General features: G+C 52.6%; 9 protein-coding genes; 3 read left to right on the forward strand and 6 right to left on the reverse strand.

The window, feature by feature from the left end:
- Nucleotides 1-85: 85 nt before the first annotated feature.
- RCC_03998 (related to diacylglycerol acyltransferase type 2a) lies at nt 86-2,103 on the reverse strand (the record flags this gene model as incomplete). XM_023769280.1 has 3 exons in its annotated part: nt 86-322; nt 383-1,887; nt 1,977-2,103. 3 exons carry the CDS (start codon nt 2,101-2,103, stop codon nt 86-88), a joined length of 1,869 nt encoding a protein of 622 aa, XP_023625048.1.
- A 705-nt stretch (nt 2,104-2,808) lies between these two features.
- On the reverse strand, nt 2,809-4,374 carry RCC_03999 (probable Methionine aminopeptidase 2 homolog MCYG_01113; the record flags this gene model as incomplete). XM_023769281.1 has 5 exons in its annotated part: nt 2,809-2,865; nt 2,916-3,428; nt 3,477-4,087; nt 4,136-4,282; nt 4,332-4,374. The coding sequence occupies 5 exons, from the start codon at nt 4,372-4,374 to the stop codon at nt 2,809-2,811; spliced, it is 1,371 nt and encodes a 456-aa protein (XP_023625049.1).
- Nucleotides 4,375-4,679: 305 nt separating this feature from the next.
- On the forward strand, nt 4,680-5,840 carry RCC_04000 (uncharacterized protein; the record flags this gene model as incomplete). Its single annotated transcript, XM_023769282.1, has 1 exon — nt 4,680-5,840. The coding sequence occupies one exon, from the start codon at nt 4,680-4,682 to the stop codon at nt 5,838-5,840; it is 1,161 nt and encodes a 386-aa protein (XP_023625050.1).
- Nucleotides 5,841-6,716: 876 nt separating this feature from the next.
- Nucleotides 6,717-8,444, reverse strand: RCC_04001 (related to triacylglycerol lipase II precursor; the record flags this gene model as incomplete). XM_023769283.1 has 4 exons in its annotated part: nt 6,717-7,711; nt 7,770-7,989; nt 8,042-8,213; nt 8,269-8,444. The coding sequence occupies 4 exons, from the start codon at nt 8,442-8,444 to the stop codon at nt 6,717-6,719; spliced, it is 1,563 nt and encodes a 520-aa protein (XP_023625051.1).
- A 506-nt stretch (nt 8,445-8,950) lies between these two features.
- RCC_04002 (related to ribosomal protein) lies at nt 8,951-10,396 on the reverse strand (the record flags this gene model as incomplete). Its single annotated transcript, XM_023769284.1, has 1 exon — nt 8,951-10,396. One exon carries the CDS (start codon nt 10,394-10,396, stop codon nt 8,951-8,953), a length of 1,446 nt encoding a protein of 481 aa, XP_023625052.1.
- A 230-nt stretch (nt 10,397-10,626) lies between these two features.
- On the forward strand, nt 10,627-12,106 carry RCC_04003 (related to flavin-containing monooxygenase; the record flags this gene model as incomplete). XM_023769285.1 has 2 exons in its annotated part: nt 10,627-10,712; nt 10,768-12,106. 2 exons carry the CDS (start codon nt 10,627-10,629, stop codon nt 12,104-12,106), a joined length of 1,425 nt encoding a protein of 474 aa, XP_023625053.1.
- A 296-nt stretch (nt 12,107-12,402) lies between these two features.
- Nucleotides 12,403-12,833, forward strand: RCC_04004 (related to COX23 Protein that functions in mitochondrial copper homeostasis and is essential for functional cytochrome oxidase expression; the record flags this gene model as incomplete). XM_023769286.1 has 4 exons in its annotated part: nt 12,403-12,470; nt 12,525-12,632; nt 12,698-12,725; nt 12,780-12,833. 4 exons carry the CDS (start codon nt 12,403-12,405, stop codon nt 12,831-12,833), a joined length of 258 nt encoding a protein of 85 aa, XP_023625054.1.
- A 1,512-nt stretch (nt 12,834-14,345) lies between these two features.
- Nucleotides 14,346-15,626, reverse strand: RCC_04005 (uncharacterized protein; the record flags this gene model as incomplete). The annotated part of the gene is made up of 1 exon (XM_023769287.1): nt 14,346-15,626. The coding sequence occupies one exon, from the start codon at nt 15,624-15,626 to the stop codon at nt 14,346-14,348; it is 1,281 nt and encodes a 426-aa protein (XP_023625055.1).
- A 900-nt stretch (nt 15,627-16,526) lies between these two features.
- RCC_04007 lies at nt 16,527-18,674 on the reverse strand (the record flags this gene model as incomplete). Of its 2 annotated transcripts, XM_023769288.1 has the most annotated exons (4): nt 16,527-17,814; nt 18,177-18,280; nt 18,337-18,552; nt 18,618-18,674. In XM_023769288.1, the coding sequence occupies 4 exons, from the start codon at nt 18,672-18,674 to the stop codon at nt 16,527-16,529; spliced, it is 1,665 nt and encodes a 554-aa protein (XP_023625056.1). The 2 variants fall into 2 exon arrangements, with proteins under 2 accessions (XP_023625056.1, XP_023625057.1); XM_023769289.1 differs by lacking the exons at nt 18,177-18,280; nt 18,337-18,552; nt 18,618-18,674 and adding exons at nt 17,892-18,015; nt 18,072-18,102.
- Between the last annotated feature and the right edge of the window lie 299 nt (nt 18,675-18,973).

An 18,973-nucleotide genomic window follows, 5' to 3' on the forward strand; every position in this document is an offset into this window, starting at 1 on the left:
TACCTTGATGCTAGTCGGCCGTTACGCTTGAAATACACACACCAGTCCATATGTCGTCTGTAAATTATACACAAAGTCCGTGAAATTACTCGATGATCTCCAGCTCGCGGGCACGATTGATCGCGAAAGTATCCTTCCACTCCTCCCATGTCCTGAGCAATTCATCGACATATTTACTATGAATCTCGTCGATGTATGCTTGATCGGGGTTCTTGTTCTGCAGCACACGAATGGGTCTGCCGACAACAATGTTGATTGGGCGGCGATAGGGCATCATGCCGACATCATAGTTGAAGACGCCACGWGCATGGAAGAGGGGTACCTAATTGGAATCATCAGCAAATGCAATCGAACGAAAACGGGCAATCAAGTCAACACTCACCGTGAACCCCATCAGCTTCTTTACAAGCATTTGACCCTTGTGAATCCACGGATGTGCCTCAGTATCGAATTGGTCGTAAATGTCGTTCTCGCCAAATGCCAGCACAGGGACGAGATCGGCTCCTTGTCGGATTCCAAGCTTGACAAAGCCCTTCCTACGCTTGAGTACTAAACGCAGAGTGTAGGGAAGCGCGTCAAGACTCTCGCGTGCTCCGCCAACAACAATGGTGATAGCACGACCCATACCCTCACCATTGGTTCCGCCGTGGGAAAGGAGGTTCTCACATGACTCCCGAGAGACAGACGCTAAGCCCATGCGGAGTGCATATTCGCGATATAGCGGTATCCTGAAGTTTGCATCAAGTGTGAGTAGAGTGTTGGTGATGCCCGGGAAGAGTTGCTTGAAACCCAGCGCCYCCGTTGCGAAGGCCGCGAAAGCACCATGAGAAATGATACCATGAGGGTGGTACCCGAATATGTACTTTCTTGTGGGCTCCAACTCCTGGCTGCGATGGAGACGAGCAGGAAAGTAAGAGCCGAACAAAGACCAAATCTTTGATCCCCGACACCACTCGGAACGCTGCGCGAGGCGGCCATCAACGGACGCTCTTGAAAGCGTGGTGTACAGAAGGTATGGAATCACAATCGGCCAGAGAATAGGTATGGCGCACAGGAAGAGAAACAAGGCCAAGCCACCTGCGATACTCAGCGTGTGGAGGAGCACGAGTAGTGTTTGAAGACGTCGTTGCAGTGGCACATTCAGCGGTGCCCATCGGATTGCGCTCCTACCCCAGCCTTCGCCAACACGACGGCCGGATACAAGATCACTATCGCCGTCTTTCCTGTTCATTTGTTTGGAGTGCTGATTTGATGACTTTTTGTTTTCCTTCTGTGCGAGACTTGTGTCGTAGGCTTCAAACGGCTTGATCGATGCCAGGTTCTCGCCAGACTTGTTCCGGAGGTTCTCATAGACGAGAGCACCAGGCTCTAGCTTCTCTTCCGATGTGCCGTCTATGCCTATGACATTTCCATTTGTTGGCGGTCCTGCAGTTTGCTTGTGGCCATCCTTTTCGTTGCCGCTCATTTGACGTGACGAGCCACGCTTGTGGACTTTTCTTATGGGCGATCGCGGCTCTTCGTCCTCACCTACTCCGTCGAACATTTCTGGTGTCCTGCTACCATCCTCATTCGAACCTCCATTGCTGTGGCCATTGGTACTGGCGCCTCCATTGGAATCCAGTCTCTCGCCTCCATTACTAACATGGCGAAGGCCCCCACCATTGCTCTTGACGGGCATTCCCATTCCGTCGCCGTTGGGAAGTCCGTTCGGGGACGGCGGATGATCCTTGACCGCACCAGCGTAGCTCTCGCGACTGGACGTTGATTCGAGCCTCCCCTTAGGATGCCTCAAAGCAGGTGATCCAGGCGCGGGCTCGTCGATTACCTCTCCTAGTGGTCGCGGTTCGCTGGATCCGCGTGAATGGCTACGCGGAGGTGATTCCTTGACTAAGAAGTAGAGGCACCACGGGTCAGTGTGAGATTCTTTGTTCCCCGCTGCGAACAGGAGTTCACGCTGTCAGACGCTAAAAACATACTGGTATCTTCGTCTATCGGCGGCACTTCAGTTTCCAATGCTTCTTCGACAGCCYCTAGGTAGCTCTTTGGAGGAAGGTGGAGCTCAGCACGCTCAGCCGGGTCGGCTGGATCGTTGCTCAACGACATGGGTGTGGAGGCCGATGTGGAGTAGCTTCGCAGGCGATTCGAGGCGGCGTCGATATAGGCGTACGATCAGCGCTCACTTTTGCAGACGTTGAGCATGACTATCCGCGACGCGATAAGTGTGAGGAGCTGGAGAGAAGGTTGAGCTTCCCTGCCTGGTTTGCCTTTGCCTTTTCTTGCGAARCGACTTGCTGGGCTGCCACCGTCATCATTGGAGGAGCGGCCCGCGTTTGCTGGGGGGTCCGTGCCCTGTCACATGCTGAACACGGCTCTCCGCATTTTTGAGGATACACGACGAGATGACAGGACAAATTCGCGCTTGATCATGACCATAAGGTATTGTAGAAGTTTTCGTGCCTGTTGTGAAATTCAACCGCTCTGGTGACCAGATTGATTTTGGGGAGGCTGAAACATAGATGCCATCCGAAACATGAGCGTTCAATGTAGGCAAGCCACCAGAGGGACCATGTTAGGTAAAGCGAGTGGGAAGCAATCCATTGATTCGCGCCTGCAATATCCAGATGCTTGGTGACGGACGAATCGCGTTGAAGCACTTTCGCGTCGTGGTTGCGTGACTGTTGAAGTCAAAGAACAGTGTAACGAGCGTGGCGATGAAGAACTGCCTTCATCAAAATGAAATCAAATCAACCCAAATCGTCTCTGCAAGCTCCCGCTATGCTTGCACATAGCGGGATGTTTCTCGTCCACTCAATAATCATCACCGCGAGAGACGACCTCCTTGCAGTTTGGCCGCAGCAGGACAGTCTGTCTTCACATTAGCTGCCACAACCGACGATAACAAGGAGATTTCTTACATGTTCAAACTGCGCAACATACGACCCAGCAATATCCACCAACGGTCCGTAGGACTCGATAATGTCATTGGCAATAAGAGCTTTCATCCCGAGATGATAGTTCTTCACGCCGATGTGTTCAAGGTACCGCTTCGAGAAGACCAGAGTACCGAAGTGCTCATCGATCGTCTTCAACAGCATCTTCGCAGACTTCTGGTGTAGACCAGCAATGCTGACATCATCCTTGCGCCCGTATCCATATACGCCAATATCGTCTCGAGTGCGTCCACTGCCAGTCGTACCGAAAGTCTCAATGGCGAAAATGTCGCCTTCTTCCATACGTTGAGAGGTGCGAGTCTTGACAAAGGGGACTTGTTTATCGCCGTGAATCTTGTAGCGTAGAATGTTGTGGCCTGTCAAGCTTCGCATGGCTTTAACCGGGATGGTTTTGCCGTTCAAGTCGACTTCGTAGGACTCCATCACTTCCTGAATCTCCCCACTGATGTGGTCCATACGAGCATCGATACCAGCTTCCTGCAGACGATTAGTTTCTGAAGTTACTTAAAATGCCGATCAACTCACCTTCAAGCCAGTATTGGTAGCCGCCTTTACAGCCGCCAGCAAGTCGTCATAGATTGGATTGGCAGCAACCGTGAAAGCGCTGTCTACAATCCGGCCATTGATATGAACTCCAAAGTCCACCTTCAGCACATCGTCGTGCTGAAGGACAATCTCTCTGCCTCCCGGATTGGGAGTCCAATGAGCCGYAATGTTGTTCAAGCAAAGCCCGGTGGGGAAGGCAAGTCCGCCTTTCAAAGCATCTCCGGGCTCAATACCGGGATGGCCAACCAGTGCGCGAACGCCGTCCTCAATCTCCCCAGCGAGGTCATGCATGGATATTCCAGGCTTGGCGATGCTTTGCACATGATGGCGGACCTGGCGATGAACTTCGGCTGCTTCGCGATAGTCYTTCAGGAAGTGTTCGTTCATGTTGTCAAGCACAGCCAGGTGCCGTGTCTCTTCGGCAGTGGTACGCTGGAGATTGTCGTTCTTAACGGCGTATTCGAGAATTTCTCCAGAGGGATATGGCTTGCCGGCGAAGATGTCGGCGACTGCAACTCTCGGTGGGGTCGTCTGTTGCCCACCGGGGGTCTTCTTTTTCTTCTTCTTACTCTTTTTGGTCTTCTTCTTGTCTGGTGAAGTTAGCTTTAAAAATATCCACAATATGTAACTCTGCTTACTAGGTTGGTCGCCAGTCTTCACGGCGGTATCTTCATCACCATCATCTCCGTCTTCATCCTGCCCTTCAAGTGCGCCGTGAAGTAATCCGCTTGCGGCAGCTGGTCGCTGAGGGTTGATGTTGGCGATTGCCGCCTGGCCGGACGATTCTGTCTGCTGTCAGTATCGAGTCACAGATTGATCATCAAATCCACATACCATCCGGACCGCGGCGTTCTCCTTCTGGTGTCTGAGATCCCATGATCGCAGCATGAGAGTAAATGTAGTTGAGGAGAGGACTGCACCAAAAGGCTGAAGGCTGAACTGACTCCCAAATTCTTGGCGTACATGTGGGGCTATCTCGTTCTCGGTTACCAAACCTCCAGACATGCCAACGACAGGACGGGAGCATTCAACGTTTGATACGCCCAAGTCTCGTCGAACTACCTCATTCCCCCAAAGTGATGAGTTTTGACACTACAGCGACCATTCCAGTAGGCCAAGGCTGAAACATTCAACGGGAAGAGGAATACAGAACTCTTCAACCACGAAACCTCACGCATCGCCATGCCCAAGTCGGTAAATCCTCTCCTGCGCCGGACATCCTCGCAGTCGAAATCGCCCTTCTCCAGTGCTCAGCGCACCAAGCCAGGCTCTCGGACCAATAGCTTTGCCGAAAAAGAGCAACCTTTAGAAGATAATGGCGGCCTTGTCCCGTCCCTGGCTCCGCGAAATATACCACAAGAGCTCATCTCGTTGATTCGATATGCGCAATCCTCGTTCGAGGATGTTCCAGATCGTGCGGCAGGTATGAAAAGTGAGCGTATCTCAGAAGTGCTTCGCTTTCGCAAACAACTTCCTCCGATCGTGAGCATTGCACACTTGCTTGCGTTGAGTAGGTCGCCCACCGAAACAGAGCGTGCGCTGGCAAGAGGCGTAGCTATGGGTAAATACCGTAAGATTACAATCCCAGGCAGAGGGAAAGGTGGCAGTGCGATTGGAGAGGGCGTCGTGGTGGTCGATGACTGGAAGGATCGGGTGAATMAAGAAACCGCCTTGCCGGAGGAGTTGAGGGAGAAGTACATCACTCTTATGACCTCCAATCCTACGTCTCCCACCGTCTCGATCGCATCTCTCACTCGCGAGGAAGTACGAATGCTCGTCACCACGGGTTTCCTCACGAATCCGGCTGCTCTATCCAGTGGCAGCGATCTCTCCTCGCGCTCCACAGGCATTTCGCTCGCAGCGATCTCCGTGGCAGGATCATTGGCACCTTCAGGTACTCTAGCAGCTGTCGGTGGCTATGGTGCAATCAATGATAGCGGTGGCGGCGGGAGCGCACTTTCTGCGGCCGCACAACCGCGCTCTTCGCTGAGCGATCTCAGAAACACGATGACACTTTCACTTCCATCTACTGGATCCTATCTGAAGCTTTTGACTGAATCCCGCGCCCACTTGCTGTTCCTCCTAAAGCAACTCAGTCCGCGGCATAGAGAAGCTACCCTTGATCTGCTTCGCGAGAAATGGGACGGCAACGTCCCAAATGACGCGATCAGTAACGCGAAGCGCTCGCGCGGTGAATGGTCTGGTGTTCTCCCTGGCAAGACTAAGCGGTGGAGAGACTTTTACGGACTGGAATTCGCGTGGGTCCTTGCCGAGTGTGTCGGGAGTGGATTAATTGAGCTCTTCGATACTGGTAGTGTGGGAATCGCCGTGCGCGGCACATGAAGCCTGTAAGGAGTGTGCCCGAATCCGGCCCGTGAGCAGATTCTCGGGCACAGCTCCGTACCACGCATCAACGAGGAAGACCACTGGGGCAGCGCTAGCGTTTGTCCGCATGCTGAAGAAAGACGTGGGTGGTGCGGTCCTCGCACTGCAGCATGCAAGGCTACCTCTGCACTCGTATCGGTACCGTCAGCGGCGTTCTCTTCGTAGGGCACGGTCAAAACGCTAACGGGAGTCTACATTCTCGTTACGGCAAGTGTGCATTGCCGGTAGCTTGCTTGCGGGACCATCTCACCCATCTTAGCTACTGATGGATGGCCTTTCTGGACCATCAATTCGAAGCTAACGGGTGCTCACTGGTATTGACTCGATAAAGCTTGCACAGTGCGACCTGCCACGACGGTTACTGGGTGGTTCGTTCAGCAGATGCGTGTCGCCAGAACCGAGTTGAGCACGCTCTGATGCGTAGGACAACCAGCGGATGCTTGCAGGACCCTCTGCTGGTTCCCGCCAAACTCGCTGACTAGCGATCTTCGTGCTCGTGCTCCCGATGATCTGACTTACAATTGCTGGACATGGATGAGGAAATCAGCAGCAGTGCGACTCTTCGACAACAATTTGAGGAACAGCTATATGAGTTGGCCGCTGGTCATGAGACGGTCGATCATAGTACAAGTATGGGCTTCAGGCAACTTTTGCACGCCATGTTAACTCGAAGACGTCGACGCCCGAATAGGAAGTTGCTGATTCTATGCGGCCAATGGCTAGTCTACTGCAGTGGCCGACCACACAGAATGGAGCTTTTCTCAACTGAGTACATCTATCCCAGTCTCAACGGCTTTCTAGCTGCTGCACATCGCCGTTCTTGGCACGTGTAACTCACGACGTGGTCTGCACAACAGGGTAGTCTCCGAAATACGGCTTGTAGACCTCCTGACAGCGCCCATTGTGCAGCCCCGACGAAGCCTCAATTTGTGAGAGCTCATCTCCAGGGAATCCGAGGTATGCAATGGGCCCATCTACCGCTCTCGCTCGTTCCCAACCTGGTCCAGCTCCGGGGTTCTTGATCCAGGCTACGAACCAATCATGTATTGAATCGGCCAAAGCTTGCTGTGCTGCTGTGACATTCTCCAATTTTTCAAAGCATTCGTTGCCTCCCAGAAAGAACGGTACTTCTGTTCCGTGGGTAGGAGCTGTTCCCGGGACACCAACAACATTATCGTACGCTCCGAAGAAGCGATATTCCCATGTGCTTTGGCATTCACTTCGGAGATCGATCATATAGTCCACGGGACAATCGAAGCGCGCTTCACCGTACTGCATCCCACTGATCGAGGAGTCGCTCGTAGAGTTGTGAGCATATGCGGAAAGCAACACCTCACTCGGGATGTGCTTGCTATCAGCATTGAACGTCTCAATCCAACTGCTGAAGTTCGCGTTCTCCGCACCATACACAAGCGAGAAGATCGTTCCTTCACCAGCCGAATTTCCCGTCAGAAGTGGTACGTGCGAAGCATACTTTCCAGCTTTCAATCTGGCTGGATAGTCCGAAAACCTCGTAATGTCATCGATGATAGGAGTGAACCAAGTGTTCGAAGTCTGGTTGAAGAACGCAGTCTGTAAGTCTGCAATTTCGACTGAGCGTAGACATTCGAGTTGTCCGCCCTGTTGAACTGTTCCACAGCCGACCTCCGCGGCTACGACATCTAGCGCTACATTTTTCGGAGCAAAGGCCGGTCCGGAGAGGGCGTTAGCGCTCATTTGTACGGCGCCTTTGAGCCATGTGCTTGGATGATTCCAGAGGTAGTGATCGACGTGTACGGCGCCTGAGGAGTGTCCACCAAATACGATGTGGTTGGGATCCCCGCCGAAGTCTATTGGTCGAGGTTAGCCATGTTACCCTTTGATTGGTTAGTAGTTGCGTTGTCTCACGAGCGATATTTGTGTGAATCCACTCCATTGCCATGTCTACATCCAAGATGCCAAAGTTCTGGCTTCCTGGTAAATCGGCCGAATTTGGAGAAGCCCAAAGACTCTCCCTTGTGTTGAGGTTGACATAGACGACACCTTTTCTTGCGAAATTGAAACCTTGATGTTGAGGATCGCTATTCGAGCCAGTGACCATTGCACCGCCATACGTGTAGACGAATACCTTTGTCGCCCATTAGTATCTCGCCAATGGATAAAACGATGCGTTCACTGACTGGAAGCTTCTTGTTCTCGCCCCGAGCAGGGGTCCAGATATTGAGGTTAAGACAATCCTCATCCTGGCGACTATAGTAGGCGTTGGTAACAGCTTGTGGACAAGTTGGACCATACGCCGTCGCGTTCAACGCAGAATACTTGGAAAGTGACAGGGGCTGCGGTGCTTTCCATCTAGACACAGCATTAGTCTCAAATCCCGGTGCAAGCTCCGACGAAGACGACTGACCTGTTCTCGCCCGCAGTAGTAGCTGCGTAGGGGATGCCCAGAAATACCGAGTTGTTGCTCGCATCATACTTTCCACTTACGACTCCCTGCGTCAGCCTCACAGAAGGTTGGAGAGTCGTAGCAGCAGACTGCAGTACAAAGGCACCAAAAGCCAATAGAGACCACATTTCTCTCATCGTATGTCACAATTCTCGATGCATTGGATCAAGTCCCAACGCAACCGCAGAGTCTTCCCTCCTCCCGTCCCCACAGAATCCTCCCGTATACCCCTGTCGCCCTGCTGCTCCAAAAGTCGCCTCATCGGAGCAAGCTCCTACGCTTTCCACTCGCATTAAATTTCCGGCAGCTAATGGAGGTCCTGTCGCACAACATCGGTGATCTGGCAACCTCTTCACACCAGCAAATACTGAGCATTCGTTCGCTACAGGTTCCCGAACACTAGTGGGAGGCTGCCAGCAGGGCTGCAGAGCCGCATGTAATCTTCGATTGAGCTTGCAAGGGGCTGAACACGCATCGACGGCGTGTAGTTTGCACGTGAGAACAATCGAGGAGTGAGGTCCTTTCATCCATCGCACTAGTCGAACTCAAATTGCTGCAACTGCACGCATGCCCGTCGTTCATTCTTCTGTACCCAAATCTTTGTACAACACAAATTTTCGTACATGTTATACACATATCCTGCTCAGAATCTCGCACGTACACTTCCGTTCTCAACCTGCCCAATGATGCCGCCGCCAGCCAGTGTCCACTTCTCACTGACCAATCCATCCGTGACCGTCTGCCTCATCATCCCCGAGTGGGCATAGTACTCCATGATCCCTCTTGCCTCGGCTTTGCTCAAGCCCAACACTTTCTGAGCGCGTACCGTCTCCATGGCCTCTTGAACCCATTTATCGTGAGCGGTGTACGGATCCCAGATCGGCGGCTCTTTCTCTTCCTGTATCGCCAAGTTACGCTGGAGACAGTGGTCCAGAGTGTGAGCTGCGGCGCGGTTAGATTCCGAAGTCGCAGCGAGAACCATACCGCCGTTTGGCAGAGCAGTCTTGCCGGACAGTATGCCGACGAAATGGCGGACTAGTGCAAGCTCGTGGGCGTGAATAGGTTCGGCTTCGGGGTTGAGGTAGGCCGAGAGGCGCATAACGTGGTCAACGCCGTCGAGACAGAAAACCACTGGTGGGAGCTGCTGACCATTGTCTTTAGCGAGTAGCTCACTCCAGAGCGCTTCCCAGACGGGCCACGCTACTTCTGGGTCGTTTGCGCCTAACTCTGCAAGACGAGCGAGAGTTGTCTTTGGCGGTAGCTGCATTGGAAGCTTATGGTCCTTGGTCATTTTGAGCTTCGCGAGGACCTCCTGGTTTGCTTTGGCGATGTTCCCTAGCAGCTTTGCGGTATAGTGCGGCTGGATGTATATCGTCCCGTCAGGCGTCGTAATAGGCTGGTAAGAGGTGTGGGCGTTTGTGAGATCCTTGGCCTCGGGAATGTGCACCACTACCCATTTGCGCAGTGATGCCATGGCCAGTGCCTGCAGCTGAAGCACACTCTTGCCGCTGCCGCGCTCGCCGAACAGCACTTTTCGCACGGTACGCGATGGGATGTCGGGTTTCGACAGTGCTTCAGCGATCCATTCGATATCACCAGAAATCTCCACCGTTTCCTTCCTTACAAGCGTCGCTGGGCGATGAAACAATGACCATCCTTGTGTAGGCTTGAACACTTCCAGCGCACTCAATGCATCGACCGTCTCCTTTCCCACYCCCAGAACCTTTCCTTGTAGCTCGTGAAGCTGCGAACTCCTAGTCGTTGCCGTTTTGAGATCCTGTAGCTTGACCTCGAGCGCATTCGTGTTGCTGAGCACCACCCTCTTCCGCAGCTCCCTGCGCTCGCCTATCGCTGGTGGACGCGTCGTGGCCGCTCGCTTGTTCTTGGTCAGCCGAAGAGTCTTGCCCGCGCTGGCTGCGGGTCTGCCAGCGACCGCCTTCTTCTTGACGGGCTGCGCAGAGAGAGAGGAGGAGGTTGAAAAGGCGGCGCGGGAGACAGCGGTGGCATTGGCGGGCTGCGACGATTCAATCTGGCCCAAGGAGCGGCGCAGACACCGCAGACACATCGAAGACGACATGCCGGGCTGCATGCTGAAAGTTGATCCACCGATGATGAAGTTCTTGAGGTGCAGTGCTCTTGCTCCAATGCTCTGTCGCCCCGGCTTTCTCCGACGTTTAACCGGCGGCGATATCACCTCGACTTCAACGAGCTTCCGTGATAGGCGAGGCAAGGCTGTGGATGCTGGCGTCCCGGTGCTACATGTATAAATCTCTGCGGAATCTTCGACACGCTATAGGATCCACGCATCATCACTACAGCATGGGCTCTCTCCCACCATCGAGGCGTTTCAAAGCCGCCTCTGTTGCCATCCTCGGAGCTGGCTCAAGTGGCATCGCAGCGGCGAAGTAGGAGACTCTCCTGAAGATGCCCTAGACCAGTCATCAATTGACGAACATGTAGGTATCTCCTGGCTGAGAATGCGTTCTCTCGTATTGTGATCTTCGAACAACGTCCTACTGTTGGAGGGCTGTGGATTCATTCCCCATGTGAGGATGCTTCTGGAGAGATCACCATCCCGCAGACAAGCCCGCACGCCGGTTTGCAGAAGCCAATATGGGCAGATGAAGCTGCAGAAAATCCAACTTTCATATCGCCCGTCTACGACAGATTAGAAACGAACATCCCTCGAGGTCTGATGGCCTTTTCGGACCAGTCTTGGCCCGAAGACACCCAGCTCTTCCCCAAACATACCCAAGTCCTCTCCTACCTTCAGAAACATAGCCAACAAGTCCAACATCTCATCCATTTTAACACTCAAGTGCAATCAGTCCGCCAGACCTCCACGGGAAATTGGACCGTGACTACCAAAAGAATATCAAAAATTTCTCCATCTCCACCCGAGGAAGAGACATTCGACGCAGTAGTGATTGGAAACGGTCACTACGATGTTCCAAAGCTACCTGATGTCCCCGGTATCGAAGCCTTCAACACCGCTTTTCCCGGTGTGATAACCCATTCGAAGTTCTACCGCGTCCCCGAAACATACACTGGCAAGAAGGTCATCATAGTGGGGAATTCCGCCTCAGGGATCGACATCGGCTCTCAAATAGCGACAGTCTGCGCCCTGCCACTTCTTCAATCCCAGAAATCCGAATCATACCTGAAAGTCGGAGAGTCCTCCCCATCTATCGTCGAGAAGCCGGAGATAGTCGAATACATCCTCACAAACCGCAGCGTACGCTTCGCAGATGGTAGTATTGAAAGCGATGTGGATGCTATAGTCTATTGTACGGGATACTTCTATTCCTTCCCTTTCCTGGACGAGTTGAACCCACCAGTCATAACAACTGGAGAGAGAGTTGAGAATACATACCAGCACATCTTTTACCGTCCTAATCCGAGTCTGGCTTTCTTGGCTTTGAACCAGAAAGTCATTCCTTTTCCTTGGGCAGAAGCGCAGGCTGCGGTGATCGCGAGGGTCTTCTCGGGACGCTTGGCACTGCCTGACGAAGATGAGATGAAGCGTTGGGAGGACAGCCTCGTGGCAGAGATGGGAACCGGGACTGCATTCCATGTGTTGAAATTTCCGAAAGATGCAGCTTCCATCAACATGATGCATGACTGGGCGATGAGTGCTGATGGAGAGGGCGGAAAGGCACCCGTGCTGTGGGGCGAAGAGCAATGGTGGGTGCGGGAGAGGTTTCCAAATATCAAAAAAGCATTTGCAGAGCTTGGGGAAGGGCGACATCAGGCCAGGACGCTGGAGGATGTCGGGTTCAAGTTCGAGGGGAGGGAGTAGGAGATGGGGCGCAGAGGCATGACAAGGCAAAGTTGCGTGATGAGGGAGCTGTAGAAACGAATAAAGTCTCCCGAGCTGGATCACCTGAAAGTACATCACTCACTGGCTGATTCCAGACATGCTGGTGATAGTCTGAGCCGTCTTATATCAACAATAACTTACTTTGGGAGACAGCCTTTGCCATCACCATCTCCAAAGCGGCTACGCCCGGCGCTAATCTCCACATCTCTTGTGGCGCTGCACGACATCTCTCTTGCATCGATCTTAACAACTTCTCAACCCAACACTTGCACTTCATGTCGGAAGAAAAGCCAGAAACAGAAGAAAAGACCACGTGGAATAAGAGTTCCGCCCGGTTCAACAAGTATGTTCGCCACTCATCCATCCACGAATTAGATACATTCTAATAATTCAATAGTAAGCAGTACAGCGAGTACTTTGATCCATGCCAGGATGCAGCGAATAGAAGTCTGAAATGCATGCGGAGGAATGGAGGAGATCGCGCCATGTGTCATGATTACTTCCAGTGAGTCGGCCTCAAGAGGGTGAAATTATGAGATTTTGGAGAATTAACGACTGTCTTTCGTTCAGTGCGTACAAGGCATGTAAGAAGTCATGGGTGAGTTGGATCTTCTTGTCGTCATGTTGGGTATATGAAGCTGACATTCGACAGATGGATGAGATGAAAGAGCAGAAGAGAAAAGAAGCCAAGTCATGGTTCTCATGACATCTTTGAGTACATCGAGGCAAAAGTACGGAAAGCTGGGGAATGCGCCTACAACGTGCCTGGGACCTCCTCGCAAGGTTAAACTGTAATATACGACTAGTGGTGGAGAGCGCTCTCGTTTGAGCAGCAGTAGCGTATCACTCTCGAACTGAATCTCGCCGGAGTTACAAAAGCATCATAGGATATCCGATCGCTTCATCGCACTTATATGTTCTCTTGAGGGCTCGATGATCAAGGGAAAGTCCACTGTCCGTCGACCTTAATACCCCCATATTCCGCCAGGGCGCCGTAATCGCCACACAGTAGTTTGCCAACGGCAGAGCAATAACCGATCATATCTTCCTCCGACCAATCCTCCTTCGGCTTCATTTCCCCGTCTTGCTGAATATCTATCTTAGCAGCCCTCACGATATCCTGAGCGTGTCTTTCCAACAGCCACAAATTTATGTTACGTACCCCGTCTCCTTCCATTGCCAGAGCGTCTTCGCTGAGCAACCTCATGACCTCAAAGCACGGCAACCACGCGTCCGGGTCTTCCACGCCCGATAATCCATCCCACAAGCCAACCTCATGCCCGATCTTGCCCCACTGATAGATATTCCATTTCGGGTGTTGACGAAGAGCAACTCTGATCTGTATGTAAAACCGTAAACGAGAGTGAGCCTTCGACACCGTCAAACATGGTAGGTGCGACATAATCTTCCACAACTCTTCCAAGCTGGCGGAGACTGTAATATCAATCGAGAGATCCTCCCAGCCATTTTTTGCGAATTCCGACTTCAATTCTTTTAATTCGAGATGGTTGAGATTCGGACACTGTGCAACTACAGCCCGCAGGACCTCAAGTTCAATGTCTCCGCCGGTGAAAGTTATACGCCGGATGCGTCTCTTGAAAATTGTGGGGATTCTCTTGAGATGGGCTAGTCCAGCACGTGTGCCTGACATCGGGACAGACGCATGCCGGTWGTACGAGTGCTTTGCGCGGACGAAGTACGTCTTACTGACCGAGAGGCTGGAAAAGGAGAACTCATGTGAGCCTTCGGTCATCCCCACTAGGTATTCGAAAATCTGATCATGTAGTTCCGCCGGCAGACTCTCAAAGAGGGAGAGTGGCTTTGGTGAGCTCGTCATTGTTGGTGGCTGTGGAGCTATTTTCTTGTCCTTGCGCAGTGCGGAGATGGATGTAATGGAAAAGTATGTGAATACATGGCGAGCTGTGTCATATCTGCAGGATTTTTGAAGTGGCGAGAGGAAGGAGTCAGAAAGCCAAATGAAATTCAAGAATATGAAAAAGTGGTCGGGTGCCATAAAGAAAACCCAATGCCGCGCGCGGCCGTGAGCATACCTTGGCTCCGCTGCTTCCCGTGCAATTACCACTCGTTACAAGGTCGCTCAACACTTCCCGGCCAATACCAACCGAGTACACTCAAGCCCAGCTGCAACACATTAGCCTGCCCAAGTTCAGCCGACGCCCAAGCTCTGCATCCTCATCTGAAGGGGAATCATCTTGAATCAATACCTAGGCCTCAGCATGAAAGGCATAGTAGTCGGATGCCAGCCGGCTTCCAATGTGTAAGCAGCGTTCTCGCTCCGAATCTCCGGGATGGAGATTACCCGGATTGCCCAGTGCGTCGTCTTCAATCTATGATCAGCGGTCCACCATAGCATGCTCGGTAGCTCATAACCATCCTGGCCGATTACGCCAGAGCCCCAGATGGTGACAGATGCCAGTGTCTTTGCGCCGAACCGGAATTTGTGATCGATCAGGAAAAAGGCAAGCGCTGTACCCTGTGGTAGACCCAGAATAGCCTCGAAGCAAAATGAGCCAATGGGAAAGGTGATTCGATTCGCAAAATTGGGCAAGTCCCAAAGACCCCAGGAGAAGACGCAGTGAGATACCAGCTCCAGAGATGCAATCGGACCTCTAAGTTGAGGGATGTAGATCCACCTCGGGGGCTGTCTTTTTCTCGATCCCGAATCCTCTACGCGGCCGGCTGGAGTCGAGTCGACAGGCGCCCATGAACGGAATTTGCCGGCTCTGCCGTACTCGATGAAGGCCAGACTAGACCATAGATTGACCTCAGGGAGGTCATCAGCAGGTAACGGCTGTCCAGTAGCGAGCGAGCTCATGAGTGCTGCATCGTATGATTCCAGTGCGATGAGAACCCCTGTATCTTTCCAAACGCTCGATATCTGCACGTGTCTGGCATGTGTTGGGGGGTGCATCGTGTCGACGCCGTTTATCACTCTTATGTAGGGCTTGGATTGGTCGTACGTGGAGCGAACCCAAGGCTGGCCTACCAGCGAGACCCTGACATTGGTCTGGAAATATTCAACATTGTCAAGGCCCAACAGTGGATCCGAGTATGGTCGTGGATTGAAGTTGGAGTCTTCCGTTACTTTCTTCCAGCCTGAACTGCCTCCAATAGCGTCGGGAAATGTTAGTTTTCCGACTCCAGCGGCGCCAAACTGAGCGAAGAAGCTTTGGTGAGTAAGAAGCATCCAATCTGTCAACTTGCTGCCTCGCTCCACCGATACAAACGCCGTATCGACGCTGCATCGAGGAGCCATCCCACGCTTCGTAAGTCCATRGCTGACATTGCTCGAGTGTTCGAACGAGTCGTCGTCCAAGAGAGCAGCACTGCTCGCAGCCTCAGCATCCCGACTCAAGCGGAACTTGGCGGAATTGCTCGCATCGGGCTTGAAGGAGAAGCCGATGAATGCGGCGAACACAGTCAGGACGACCATGATGGTGATGAACCAGCATTGCGAGCTGAAAGCAAGACGTGCCATTGTAGATGATTTGGTGAAGATGACTGGTGTCGGGGTAATCTGGAAGGGTGATGTTGTGATTGAGATGGATGTTGGTGCTGAGGGAGTGTTTTGTTGGACGGCCAGGGTTTATCAGTGGATGAATCACCAATCTAGTGCGATTAGCACGTCGGTGGCTTGTGAAGATGCAGCCGGTGTTGCAGATGACCAGATCAGTGTTCGTTGAGGATGCAGCCAGCCTGGTAAACCCCCCAAGTGGACGAAGAAGGGGTAGTTGATGTTGTTGTTGTCTGTTTCTTTAGCCGAGAACAAGACCTCTTGTATGACGCTGCACGTACTCGCACGAGACGAAACTGCTGATGGTCTTCTGACTCGGAGGTGGCTGTCAAGGCGATCACTTCTTGTCGTGTGTTAAAGATGATGTGAGGTGACTCAACCGTTGTTGTTCGATCGAGGACCCGATGGAGGTTGGTGTTGTGTATGTACAGTGGAAGAGAAAGAGAGGGTCATTTTGATAGACAAAAGAAAGAGGTTGTGTTGGCTGGTGCTGCGCACATTTTCCTGACATTTATTTCAGCTGATGTTTCAACTGATGGAGATAAATCTGAGGTGAAGTCAATGGATGCCAGAAAGCCAGCCAGAAGCAATATTCGGACTGCTACTGCTCTGCTCTGCTCTGCTCATTGTGCACATGACAGGCAAAGTGAACGGTGTCTGCAATCCTGCAAATGACACAAACCGCCTTGAATGGCTTCAGAAATCTCATAATTCAGCACATCTATTCGAATCTCAACCTAATTCACAAGAAGCTAGCTATCGCGCCTCGATAATTTTTGGGTAGTGGTTGGTGGGTATCTTACACTGCAGACTTGTCGTACTTGTGGCAACCTTGGACCTTTGCGAGAGGTTTCGGAACGCCGACTAGACGCTCTGCGGCCCATTCTCCTTGGTGTGAGTGGAAATGGCAGCAGGAGAAGAGCCAGCAACGCTCGTGGGGCCATTGATCTCCTTGTCGATTTGCATGTACTCAGACATGGTCTCCTTGCCACCGCGCTGCTCCAAGTACTCCAAGTAGTACGCAGACAAGTCCTTGACCATTTCTGCATTGAGCGTAGCCTTCTGCCGTGCGTCGCTGTAAACAGACTTGACGCGCTCATAGCGCGGTGGTTCCTCACTCTCCGAAGTCGGTTGATCCCGCTCAAATAGCAGCCAGTCGACCCAGAACTTCTTGCAATCCTGGAACCACTGTGCGTTAGACGAGAAGACTGCGCGTGCTCCTTCTGGGTCTCCCTTGATTTTCCAGGTCAGCCGAGCCAACTCGGACACAAGCGCGCCGCGAGTGTGTGAATTGTATCCTTGGCTCATGATGTGCTTGTTGATTTCTTGAATGGCGGCGTCAACGCCATACTGCCGCCTGTGCGTGTTGACGAGGGAGATTATCGTCTCAAGATGTCCGGGAATTGTCAAAAGAATGGCCTCGTGGATCGCAATCGCAGTATCAGCCTTGCCAAGTGATTCCTCAAATCTGGCGTAGTAGAGCCGAATTTCGGGCGCGTTCTGGAAGATGTACGTGCAGCTCGCGCGCTGGTAAATGTTGCGAACCTCCTCATTGCGAACCATCTCAGGTCTGCTCTCCTGGCCCAAAGTCCATCTGGCATATCGGTACCAGAACTCCTCGTAATTTGCTGCAGTCACCATGCATCGCTCGTACAAGAATTTGGTGCGGGCATAGTCGCCTTCCGCTTCCTCAAAGTCGAGGTACTTGCGCCAATTCACCAGTTGTGGCTCGTCCAGCTCAGTCACGTGGTAGTAGGGACGTTTGATCTCCTGCTCGTACGTCCAGCGCTTGGTCGTCTCGGTTTGAGTGCGCTGAAAGATCTCCAGGTGGTACGCATCGACTCGGGCACGCAAATCGCGCTCTAGATCAGCTGGAGTCTTCTGCTTTTGACCTGTCTCGCGGGCGATATCGTCGCTGAACTGCGTGACAGTCTCTGCTGGTGCAAGCTGATTGATCGGTCTTTGCGCTGCCATTGTGCGATAGCGCTCAAAGTAGCGAGCATACTGGTGGAGTGGAAGATGGATGATTCGGCCAAGGATGGCAAAGATGTTGTCGTGCGACTCAAGGCGCTCCTCAAACTCGATAAACTTGTCCCAAAAAGGATGAGCCAAGAAGTCCAATCCGACGCTCGCTGCAGCGCGTTCAAACAAACTATCAAAAGGTGTCAGTTTTGGAAGCCATAGAGAGTGGAGGAGACTGGGTGCAAACAAGGGGGGGTGGGCGCGAACATCTTGATTGCCAGGCTCGAAAGCTCATTTGGCAGCGGAATGACCTCCACAACGAGGGAAAGATAAGGAGCCTCGTRGAACAGCACTCGCAGTGATATGTGCGCAACGCGGGAGGATGATAGGTCTGATGAATAGACGTAAGACTCTGGTCGCGGCCAGCCTGTGGGATAGGATTCTCACCAAATGACGCGCAAGGCACGAATTCCCACATGGCCGATCGGTCTCCGAAAGGTGCTGAAKGCAGTTACGGGCAAGGGTTGGGGAAGAATTGCCCAAACAACTTACTCTCTGATCACATCCGCGTCATGACTGGTCTCGACCTTGAAGGCGCAGTAGTGTGCCCAGATGTCGACAGAGACACCGATGCTGGCCACACCACGCTCGTAGACCTAACGCAGCACATCAGCATCCAGCCATACATTGTTGACCTCGCGTCTTTCCGTACCATCTCTGCCGCCTCCGTTCCACCAATTGCGAATTCCAGGTCGGCATATTTCTTCCAGTAGCCAAAGAACAGCGGAAAGCGTGCAAGGAAGCGGTCGTATGTGTCTCGAGTCGCGGCGATGGCTTGTGGCGAAGAATTGCGATTGAGGCCTCCTTCTTGTGATTCTGCGGCGCGGACGAGCTTCTCCCAGTTCTCAAACTCCTCGGGCTGAGCCAGCTGTGTGGCCGAGTCAGTATTGGGGACAAGCATTTCATACGTAAGTAACTGGCAGGCGTGCTTACAGCCTGGTCGTTTAGCTTATGTAGCTCGGGATCTTCAGTGTAGCTGAAGTCGGCCATTGTTTATTTGTCGCGCACAGAGCTCCAATATCGATGTGTTACGATGATCCACTAGTAGTTCATCGATTAGCGCGCGTGCGAAAAGTGCAAGCGGTCGCGACGAGGTTGGCGCTTCGTGTGAGGTGAGGAGAAGTGAAGAAGTCTGGTGCCTGCCGATTGAAGATGGAGAGCTCAGCTTGCCGAACTCCGATGTTTCAACGCGACAGCCCAGCATCCCGTCTGCACGCGCCTCTCTCGGGCAGTCCACCCCAACCGGCACAACAGCATCACGGACGGTAGATGGTGTTGAATGATAGACA

The sequence above is a fragment of the Ramularia collo-cygni genome, assembly GCF_900074925.1.
Source record: "Ramularia collo-cygni strain URUG2 genome assembly, contig: RCC_scaffold05, whole genome shotgun sequence".
NCBI lineage: Eukaryota > Fungi > Ascomycota > Dothideomycetes > Mycosphaerellales > Mycosphaerellaceae > Ramularia > Ramularia collo-cygni.